Genomic DNA, 12,273 nt, shown 5'->3' on the forward strand with positions numbered 1-12,273 from the left:
ATAGACAATACTATCCCAAATTGCTTAAGAAAATGGCATTGCCAACAAAAGAGGGAAGTGGTACTCCACAGAGGTAGCGTGACTGAGATGCAATGCCTAAAATATTTGCTGAATCAGTGTTCTAAATGACAAGCTGTTAGACGAGATAGCACCAGTGGGTTTTTGTATACCACAGTTCAGACTATCAGGACAAACTGGTATTGAAACACCCGATAGCATGTAGAAAACTGTTACTTAGGGGGATTTTAACTGGGAGGGACCTATTAAAGGTTCCACATAGTCACTACTAACTGCCCTGGAGCTGAAAAAGCAGGTGGGGGGTAGTTCAGGTGTGTGGTGTGCTGGAAAATTGCTACAAACCACCATGGGTACAGTTTAACAGACTTAATTCGACAGGATGAATTGATCACTAAGCTAAAAAAACCAGTGGTCACTAAGATACGGATGGCTACAATCTAATAACACTACTCATATGCAGATAAAATGGAGTGGATATGGCACACCAAGAAGTCTACCAAACACACATTTTTGTGACTGCAGTCAAGCACTCCGGTTAGGAAGTCTCAGAAGTAAGCTTTCCTGACTCCTTAATTAATTACCTTTTTTGCATGCAAAATTATAGTCTTTAATGACAGAATGATCTTTTCCAGAAGAATCCAGCTGCCCAGGATAAACAGCATGCGGTTTGTTTTATATCTTTATTGTTCATTACATGACACTAGCGATTATTTATTGTTCTCTATTCAAATTCTGCTCAGCCAACAGAATTCTGTACTTCTTTATTTACTTTTCCCCTAAGTTCATATCCAGCTAGTCAAAGGTATTCCTTAATCTCTGAAAAAACTTAATATTTATAAGGAGATTTTATTTTCACTTTGTAAATATACTACAGAAGTAGGGAAATCTGAATTGACTGATTCTGGATGTTTGACACCAGAGATTCCAGATATATGACAGGAGATACTTCAAATTTGAATTTTCAGAGTTGTCACTAAATATTTCCTGTTTATTGGATTATATTCGTTCAACATTATCACAGAAAGAAAATCCACAAACTGGTTCTGTGGGGTATATACTGGATGGATGTTAAATATAAAAAAAATATTCAAAGGCAATTAGTCTCATTTATATGAATCCTTATGGAAGCAAGAACCAAAAGTAGTTAAGAGTCTGCTGGATTGTATTTAGCATAATAGAAGGAAACTTTTCCAGGGTTGGATTGATGCCCCTGGAGAACAAGCTCTTGTATCTGTAGGTGATTCTGGAGAATTGCTAATGTCTCCTTCATTGAAGCAGTTGTGGACAGCAAACAAGTCAGAACTAAGTAGATGAACTGAGGCTCCAGGAAAGCAATCCTGGATTCTCATGTACCTTGCTCTTGACTGTAGAGTAGACATTTGTTTGTCTATTTCTGTTGATTAAACTCAGGATACCTGGAGGTTTTACTGCAGAAATTCAGTAAGGCCTTTTCTAAGAAGACCAATGGTGTTACTCTTCACAAGCCACACTCTCACTGTTGCTTGGTACACAGATCGGCCTTCAACACTAATAAATGTCATATCACATTACCTAGCTAAATGAGTTGAAACTCTTAAATTCTTCCCAAAAAGACAGAGCAGATGACCACCCACTTTCTTCAAGTTTTCTCAATATGCAGTACCACAGACTTTTGTTCCTATCTAGAAGAAGCATGATTTATGCACATTTCAATGGTATTTGTTTACAATTTAGCTTTAATTTTCCTTTTTAACCTATTCCAGCACAGAAGTCTCTCAGGTTTTCTCTAAAGCCTAACAGAAATAGCAATATGACTGAAAGCAAGGTGCCATTTAGGGTCCAGTCAGATTTGTCAGAAATGATCTGTCAAAGCAAAACACTTTGAAGGACAGGTATGCATCTGTTCTTGCAGCGTCCTGTATGACAGCAATCTACACTCTCGGGTTTGTTGCTGCCCTCCCTGCTCCTTGATATGCACACAAAGCTTGCCAGGATCCTCTTTCAGCTCTCACTAGCCAAAAGATTTTGACCATCTACTTCAACTACATGTTTGACAATGAGAATAGTCCCTTAATTGCACCCATGGAAAAATTGCTTCATTCGGAAAGATGCCAGCTTCAAACATCACTTGGGTATTTGAGCTAGACTGACAGACTGCTCTTTATTTGCCAGTAAGGTAGGGGAACAAAATGCTGTTACATGTGCTTTGTATCCTGTGCTGCATACCAAATCATTCCTGGGTGGTATTCATGATCTACAAAGCAGAAAGTAGTTCGGTCACAGCTATCTCTGGCACCATCTGTTTGACCACTTACAAAACTAACAGGCTGCACAGAAGCTGAAAAAAGAGACATGACTAGCGTGAGTTTGGGAAAAACTGTATCTAGCTTCAAAATTAAACCAGCTATGCAAAATTTCATCACAGGGTGTCAGACATACTGCAGTTACCCTCTGAACCCTCAACAGGCTGGTTTTCCCTCGCCTCTGGCAGACAGGGCTGTCTACTTTTTCCATAGCCAAAATGTTTGCAGACAGTCTCATTAACACAAAAGTTTCCAGCAAAGAACAGAAAATGAAGCTCCTGAGTCTACCCAGCTGATGTTCTACCCTGGCAAATGAAGAACAGCATTTTTGGCCAAGGAATCCTACTTCTGATATATGATTACTTATCTACCTGTTTTATTCCTCTGCATTGAATTATTTGTGATAACTGTGCATTTTGATTCAAATTGTTAATAAAACTATAAACCAGTGTAGATGAAGAAATGACTCTTGAGGTACAGAACACTAAAATCGATGATTCCCAATTATTACTTTTGGATAATAAGCTACTAGTACATTTAATATATGCTATACTCACAATTAATCTCATAGAAGCATTTACAAGACATCTTTCATGTGGTCTTTTTTTCCTAGAAATCATGATGATTTGTATTATATTTCAAAAAAAAGTTTAATGAATGAGTTGCATATCTGTCTCAAGCTTGATAGCACCTAACATCTATAACGACAAAGGAAAAGCCCATTTACCATTTTAAGTACTGGACCTAATTAACTTCTTTCCGTTATTAGGAACTTCCCCAATAGTCTAAGATTTATTAAAAGTTAATGTGAATGTTTCAGATTCCTAACCTATAAAGAATTCTTTTGAACAAATTAATAATTTCTACAATCATGCCAAAAGTATTGAATATAAAAGCCTTGTATAAAAACAATACCAATGAAAGAACATAAAAAAAAATTGTTAATAGTTAGAATATAATTTGCAGTTAAAAAAAGATAGATTACTTTCACCTACGTTGTTATACTGTTCCTTATTTCAATTCCTCATACATTTTTGCACATTATTTTAATTTCCAAAATTAGTAAGAACAAAACTTAAGAGCAGGCTTCAGCTGTGTTGACAGACTATCGCTTGCATGAGAGAGAACCCAGCCCTTCTCCTGCATTTCTCCCTCGGATGCCTGGGTTATAACAAAACTGTTTCCTGTAGGTTAATTGGAACCTTTGGTTGATGGTGTGCGCCTGAATCAGTTCTGAAATAGTCATTATGCAATTGCAAGGAATTATAAAATGGGTGGCTGTCTTCTATGTTCTTATTGACCAAACAGTACTTCAACTGATGGCAAAACCATTGGTGTTAAATAGTATCTGTTGTGAAACTGAAAAACGTTACAGAGAAATTCAAATTTGAATGGTTGGAAATAAAAATCTTTATAAAAATAGCTCCTCCAGATTAGTTCAGGAGATGCATGCCACATCTCCCCATGATCCCAAATCACATCCTTAATGCGCAGAGGGAATGTGCCAAACTTCCTCCTCGCTCAGATGCTCTAGCAGGGTACATACAGCTGCCTTAGGCATAATGTGTAAGGGCTCCTTCAGACTTCTGAGGAATAAACACCTCTTGTAAAATCCCCTTACAATATTTTCTTATGATTCTTTCATGTGGCCGTAAATACTGCTACTATGAAAAAAAGGGGGGGGGGGGGGAGAAAAGGAAGCAATCAATATTTATCATTAGTGTTGAGCAAGAATTTCTAAATTATGTTACCATGAGATGCTATCTGCAAAGTTTTAGTGGGTAGAAATTCGTCAGGGAACATGACTTGATACCATCAGTTATAGTTATGAAGTCAAGAGCAATCCCGAAGATTGCTTCAGTAAATTAGAATGAGTAACAGATCCCCCTCAAGTCCATTGCTGTTCATTAATAATAATGCCCATACAGCAGACAATTTCTGTTTAAAGAATGAGCCTTTGTAACCTGGCCAGCAGGATTACGTTTTAAGTGATCTCCTGAAGACAGAGGGAGTGCAAGCTTCTTTCTCATGCATTGTCTGAAAAGGATTTGCCAGCTTTCTCACTACTACTGTCATGAGACCATCCAAATGCAATCATCTCTGGTATTATCTCAGTCTCAGACTAGGAACAAAACCATGAATTGCATTCTATAAACTGTAGAAACAACTATGACGTCTTCTATGAATCACCAATTCTGCAGAAAGCTCTCACAAGCAAGAACCTCTTCCTGCTGCAAATGACCCTTGACAAATCCCTGTGGCTGCATTTGTGGTCTCTGCTGCTGAGACCATTCCCTGCAGAAGCAGCTCAGGCCGAGAGAAGGCATCAGGGTTGGCGAGTCGCACTGTGGAGTGTGTTGCCTCCAAGGGATGGGGTCAGCAGTTTAGGTCCTCTGCACACTGAGGGACTGACTCCTGAAGCAACTTCTAGCAAGCAGTTGCAGAATGTCAAAAGTGAGTCTTCAGAGAGCGCAAACAGTAACTTGAAAGAGCTTAACAGCAAAAAACCTGAGTTCCTCTTCAGATACGGTTTTCTGAAACAACTGTATTAAGAAGTGGATGCTTAGCTGACCAGTACAGTTTTATAGATCAGTAGTTTCTACACATATGTGGATTTTCATGTAGAAAAATTCGTGGAAATATCTGGGAATATCTCAGAGCACGGAGGGTTCAAAACACAGTATTTTAAACAGGTAACAAAACTTTCTAAGTTCCTTGCTGCATCTTCCAAGCAGTTTTTTTTCAAAACAGTGGTACACATTTAAAACATTCTGAAACAAATGCAACTGATATACAAGTTTGAAACTGCATACATAATTATAATGAAAATTAAATTTTTTGCAACCTACCTTGGAATTGCGTAAATTTGATGGTTCCCATCCTCTCTCCATTTCTGAAAACAACTTGACCCTAAATAAAATAAATAAATACCTTAAAAGTTTTATAAATCTCTCATAGTTTCATTAGCACTGCAATTATTTTCCATTCATTATTAAAACTACCCAAGCAAGGTTTAAACTTTGAAGACAGCAGTTTCAACCAAAGTTAAAATAACTCAGTAACACCTCCTTAAAGCTTTCTTCCACGCGTTTCAACTGGCCTTAGAAAGTTGACCAGTGTTATCACCCACTTTTCATGGATGGAAATGGAGGTACAATAAAGCCAGTAACTTACTGAATCTCAGATGGTGACAGATATGTAAACAACTGATTTTCACTGTGTGACTTTTTATCAAGGATATGTAAGAGCTATCAAAGATCACACAAGAAGATGGTTCTCCATTTCATTCATCATATGGTTCTCCAAATGGCTCTATAATCTACTTATGTCAATGATTATGGATATTTGTAGCTTTTGTGGCTTGGTTTTGTACTACATGAACACGCATGTCCTAGTATTCTTTTTAAATGTAATGCCTTCAAGTCAGTACTACCCTTTGTTGTGCTACACATCGTTACTCTTCAAAATAATGGTCACGTAACGCTGAAACCTCCTCACATATCCCTAGCAAATTGCTCCCATCTTTCATCCCATCTTTCTGACTTAAATTAAGAAAAGTTCTTGTTAAATTTCTTCCTTACTTCAGGCATTTCATGATTGAGTATGAAAGAAGAGGCATTCATTAGCATTCATTTATGCTAAGAAGTATTTTTAATATTTTGAACCTGCAGTGGAGTGCTGAGTGCTGTCAATATAGATGTCTGTTTTACTGCATCCTCAGTTTGGTTTATTATTATCACCTCCATTAATCTTTGTTTTAGCAGACATCAGGGTAAGAGAAACCAAACGATAAGCATGTAAGGCTACAATACATTTCTCCATACAAGCCAGCCCCTTTTTGGATAACCCTTTCTGGTCACTGAGAGGATGCACTGAAGGCAACTATCTGAATTACTGAAATCAGCTCCCTGCAAGGAACCACACAACAGATATGTAGTACAGAACACTCACCCCACATTTCTGGAAAGCCACAAAACACCATTTCCCTTTGATAAACAGAAGACACCCTTCTACAAGTATAAGCTACCTTGTGCTAAGCCTTAAAAGCCAAAAGCCTCAATCTGTGACAAAAAAAGAGCAAAAGAAATGAACACTGGTAATGGGAGAGATTCTGGCGACAGCTGCAGAAGGGCACAGGAGCTGCTCCTACCGAAATCCAGTTGAGCTAACTCTGATCCAGTAGCTGCTAACACAGCTCCAGAAGAGAACGTAAAACATTAGCAGGCAGATTTATGTGTGCACCTTAGCAGCCTTCATCCAGATCTCCTTTAGTTTGGAGAAGTAGTTTTTAATATCCCTTTATTTGTTTGAACATAATCATAATGCATTTGGCTACTTGGTTTAAGTGGCTACTTGGTTTAAGTAAAAAAACAGTAGAAAATATTAAAGAGCTGTAAAGATGCTATGCAAGTATCACTTATTGCAGATATATATCTATGATCAATCCAGTCTTAACCTTGCTAAATTCTTGGTTCTGTGACCTGTGTCGGAGATTTCTATAGTTAAATTTTTCACTGTGTGGAAAAAATACTTTTTCATTTGATTTTAAGTTTACTGCATTTTACTTTAACTCTGTCTCCTCTTATTCTTTTATTACAATTGTGAGTTGTAGTCTACGAGAGTGCTATTTATAGATAAACATACAGCAAGAATCACTGCTATCATCTATGATGACAGTCATCTATGATTGTCATCTACTATTGATAGTATAATATGCCAGCTCACAAAATTTTCTAGATTCCAAGTGAAACTGGTTTCCAATATTATTATTGCTTCTTGTAAGATCACGCACATTTTTATCATTCAGTAGGACAGAAATATACCATATGCATCTGCTGACTAAAGATAAATACATACATCTTCATTGACATGTTCTGAAACTATCAACAAAACATAAATTAGGTCTGTATGTTCTGAATAAATGTAAAAATTTGGATTTAAAAAACCTCATATAAACAGAGTTATAGATTTAGAAGTATTTGTTTTTATCAACTTCCTTTTGCTAAGATTTGTGGCTTATATTGATCTAAGCAGTAGATAAATAAAGATATGGATGATGGTGATGAAAGAGTGATGAACAAATCACGTGACAGTGTCCTTGTTATCTGCAAAAATATTCAGTCACAGTGTTTTATTTTCATAGAATCATAGAATCATAGAATAGTTTGGGTTGGAAGGGACCTTTAAAGGTCATCTAGTCCAACTCCCCTGCAATGAGCAGGGACATCAACTAGATCAGGTTGCTTAGAGCCCCATCCAACCTGACCTTCAATGTTTCCAGGGATGGGGCATCTACCACCTCTCTGGGCAACCTGTGCCAGTGTTTCACCACCCTCATCATAAAAAAATTTCTTCCTTATACATAGTCTGAATCTACCCTCTTTTAGTTTAAAACTGTTACCCTTTTTCCTATCACTACAGGCCCTACTAAAAAGTTTGTTCCCATCTTTCTTATAAGCCCCCTTTAAGTACTGGAAGGCTTCTATAAGGTCCCCCTGGAGCTTTCTCTTCTCCAGGCTGAACAACCCCAACTCTCTCAGCCTTTCCTCATAGGAGAGGTGCTCCAGCCCTCTGATCATTTTTGTGGCCCTCCTCTGGACCCACTCCAACAGGCCCATGTCTTTCCTGTGCTGAGGACTCCAGAGCTGGATGCAGTACTGCAGGTGGGGTCTCACCAGAGCAGAGTAAGAGGGGCAGAATCACTTCCCTTGAGCTGCTGGCCATGCTGCTTTTCATACAGGTTGACCACCTGGATACGGTTGGCCGCCTGGGCTGCGAGTACACACTTCCGGCTCATGTCCAGCTTTTCCACCAGTACCACCGGGTCCTTTTCTGCAGGGCTGCTCTCCATCCCTTCATCCCCCAGCCTGTATTGATACTGGGGGTTGCCCCAACCCAGGTGCAGGACCCTGCACTTGGCCTTGTTGAACCTCATGAGGTTCACATGGGCCCACTTCTCCAGCTTGTCCATGTCCCTCTGGAGGGCATCCCCTCAGGTGTGTCAAGCACACCACTCAGCTTGGTGTCATCTGCAAACTTGCTGAGAGTGCACTCGATCCCACTGTCTATGTCATTGATGAAGATATTAAACAGTACTGGTCCCAGTACAGACTCCTGAGGGACACCACTTGTCACCAATCTCCATGTGGACATTGAGCCATTGACCACTACCCTCTGCGTGCTCCCATCCAACCAATTCCTCATCCACCAAACAGTCCACCCATCAAATCCATATCTCTCCAATTTAGGGAGAAGGATGTTGTGGGGGACCGTGTCAAAGGCCTTACAGAAGTCCAGATAGATGACATCCATAGCTCTTCCCTTGTCCACTGATGTAGTCACTCTAGCATAGAAGGCCACTAGGTTGATCAGGCAAGACTTGCCCTTGGTGAAGCCATGCTGGCTGTCTCAAATCACTTCCCTGTCCTCCATGTACCTTAGCATAGCTTCTAGGAGGATCTGTGCCATGATCTTCCCAGGCACAGAGGTGAGGCTGACAGGTCAGTAGTTCCCAGGGTGCTTCTTTCTACCCTTTTTCAAAATGGGTGCAATGTTTCCCTTTCATTAAAGCTTACTGGAAAGTGCTAAAAAGTCAAATGGGTTATTAAAAGGAACAATTTCTAAATACTATTTTATGAGTTCTGACATAATTGTTTTGGGTATTGGCCATAAACTACAGAGTCTGTATGTTACACATACAGATACTAACAGGAAAAAAAGAATTTTGATAAATTGAAATTTGCTACTTATTCCATGTGTAATCCAATGAATAAATCTGTTTTCAAAGGTAAAATCAATAAAAAACCATATCAGTAAGAAGCCCAAAAGCAGAAATCTCTAGTGCAATCCATGACGATGACAGTACATATTTATTACCCAGGCATCAAAACTGCAACCGCAGCTGCAGTTACCGCTTGGTTCTTTGCTCCTTGGGAACATGCTGCTTCATAATAACATGTGACAAGTACCTACAGCATCTCAAGTACCTTAAACCTCTCAAGACTCTAAAATTCCTGTGTGCTGGGTGAGGAAACACTCCTAGATTTTTACTGGGCCTTTAGGTAGCCACAGCAGACATGGACATCGTGTTCCTCCTACAGCATTTTGTTCTGCCAGCGTGGCAGAATGGAGCACTCCTTATCAACACTGAGGAATTGTATAAATAGCGATACCTTCATTTCACGTTTACAAATATTAACTTAAAACAGGAATAGGAAGAAAACTAATGAGAGTCACCTATTGCTCTATGCTTTTACCACTATTATGAAAAATAAGACAATTACATTTGGGGTAAAAAAGTGAAATAAATATATAATAAAATGTTGTAGTATTTTATTTTATAAACTTATGGCAATGCTATTAAGAAATATGCCAACCAGTGTTTCAGAAACCTGTTTTGTAGAAATGATGTGCTGATTTATGGCATGAGAAGTGACTTATAATCTGATGATGTTCTATGGCTCACATCAAGTAATTTCTTTGCCACCAAGGCAACATACCATAAGATTTAGCTAGAGAGTTATCTTCTTTAGACTTAAGATTCATAAATTACTAACAGTGTTTTTCTTTATTTAAAGTAGCGGATGTTTGAATAATAGATATTCCTAATACACACATTAAGCACTGACGTTACAAAAGCAAATCTTAGTACTACTTTGTCCTTTATTTTTACCTCACTGCATATTCCAGCACATGTGCCAGTACAGACTGCAGCTTACAGTGTGACCAACCATAAAATCTAGATCTAATGCAATCCATGTGAATATAACAACAGATGAAATCTTCTTTAACCTTCCATAGTGTGTTGGTGACATTGCATAGGCATATTTAGACACTTATTAGCAAAAGGATCAGTGATTGTACAGATAAGAACTACTGTTTTAAAGAAAAATAATAGATGTAATGTCAATATTGTCAATACTTCAGAACATGATTCTCAGATTCAAACAATATTTCCTAGTCAAATAATAATTTTACTTTGAGAGATGCAAAACATGATCTCTTTCCTTTAAATCAGCTACACAAGTGAATTACTTTCACTTAGATCAAACCACATATTTTACTATACATTAAAATAGTTAATCAGCAAAGCTTTCCTCTTCATTACACACAGATCATCCCAAAGGAGACCAATAGAAACCACACTGGTATCTTAGTGCCAGTTTTATTTTCTTCAATCTACCATCTACAGATCTATAGATTATTTTTTTTTTCTTCACCAGTTGCAAAAGTGATGCTAGAGTAAATACCAATTCTATAACTGATCTGCCCAACTTTGAGCTGTGGACAGGCACCTTCACATCAGCAATTATCCTTGAAATGATGATGGGAAGGAAACAGAAAGTATGGCTTGGAGTCCAGTAGACAGTGATGTGAACAGAGGGTGGAAGAGAAGCTGAAGGAGCTCAGTCTGGCACAGCATGGTACCCCCAGATGTTGCTGCTGCCATCTACAGCCACTGTTGCACACAGCATCCCAATAACCTATATTTGGGATCCATTGCAGCTGCATAACTCATAATGTAGCATTACACAAGTGTACCTTGCTCATTTTTCCTAAATGTGCAACCATCCCATAAAGAAAAACAATGTTAGTTGCCCACTGCAAGTTAGGTGGGTTGGACAATATAAATATAGAAGTTTATGTTGAGGTTCTTTTGCGGTTTTGTTGTTGTTCGGGGTTTTTTTTAGATACATCACTGAGTCTAGCTGTTTTTGCTGTAATTGTTTGGCTTTTTTTTCCCAAAAAGACAGTGTTTTAACATCCTTTTCAAATTATGAAAATCAGAACTGGACCAAACACTTCAACAGTGTTGGTCTCACAATTGCCACATACAAGGGCAACATCTCTGTTTTTCTTCTGTGTAACCGTCGTTTTCCATGTCCTCTCTTTTACAAGCCTAACATTGATTTTTGTCCTGCTCACATGTACTTTCTTATACAGCATAACTGCGTTTCATCTCATTGCTAAAAAACAGTCCCTACCCTCCCTGGGTAGACCCAGGGACCCATCAGTCCTTTATTTGTGGTCAGAATAAAAAGTCCACAACAATCATCCATTCGCACTCACAAAATATTAGCCAACATTAGCTTTATTTTAGACACATGGGACTACCCCTGTCTTTATAATAGTTAATAATTTGTCTAGACTTGGAAGCAGCTGTTTATTATACTTTATTTTTTTCCTGGTAAATAAAAAGTAGTTATCTTTGCTATATTATGAACATGTCGTTAAGCTCTTTTCTAGCTATGGAGCACTAGTATTTATTAGAAGTTTCTTTGCATTATCACTGACTATTATTATTCAGGTCTGGACATAGGCCCATGCCAAAGTTAGAATTCTTTCATTCCTCACACACTGAAATCCACAGCCAACATATTTTTTCATTCATGTCTTTAGCTTTCTTCATCAGTCAATAAAACCAGAGTTCAGAATATTCTTAACTGCTCTCTCAGTGAGGTTCAGGTCTGCACTTTGGCCATGATTTCTTTTACTGTGTATTTTCTTCTGCAAAGTGTCTCAAATATAGTGAACATAGAAATAAATAACTAGCATTTATTTCCGTGATTTTCAGTACTATACCTACAAAAAAGGTCTGCTTTAGACCATGCTTGCTTCCTTGTCCAACAGTCTTTCCCCACATGGCACCAAACAACATTTTACTTATTCAAATTTGTATTACATATTCAGCTTATACTTGGTATCTTATTGTTGATTTAAATTGTCATAATTATATATTCAAGCTAAATTAATAACACAAATACCCCTTCATCAGAGGAAAGATCATGAGTATGTTGACACACACATTGCAGCTGGATGCAAGACAGTTAAATGCCACAGGACTCGTGTCCTACAAGCTTTTTCCAATGGCCAATACATTTCAGGGCTCTGCCTCAGTTCCACTTCACTGTCCAGGAATCTGGGCTACTCTCTCCTATAGGCAAGTCATCTCCCCGTATAATAGTGTTTATCC

The 12,273-nt window shown here is 38.3% G+C and overlaps 1 protein-coding gene across 1 annotated transcript in view; it reads right to left on the minus strand.

Annotated features, from left to right (window-relative positions):
* The window catches only part of GABBR2 (gamma-aminobutyric acid type B receptor subunit 2), a 491,815-nt gene that overhangs the window by 201,432 nt on the left and 278,110 nt on the right, over positions 1-12,273 (minus strand). The window contains exon 8 of the mRNA XM_072851328.1: positions 5,150-5,210. Within this exon, the coding sequence (XP_072707429.1) occupies positions 5,150-5,210 (61 nt within the window). The remainder of the gene's footprint in view (positions 1-5,149; positions 5,211-12,273) is intronic.

The sequence above is a fragment of the Ciconia boyciana genome, chromosome 2 (assembly GCF_034638445.1).
Source record: "Ciconia boyciana chromosome 2, ASM3463844v1, whole genome shotgun sequence".
Classification (NCBI taxonomy): domain Eukaryota; kingdom Metazoa; phylum Chordata; class Aves; order Ciconiiformes; family Ciconiidae; genus Ciconia; species Ciconia boyciana.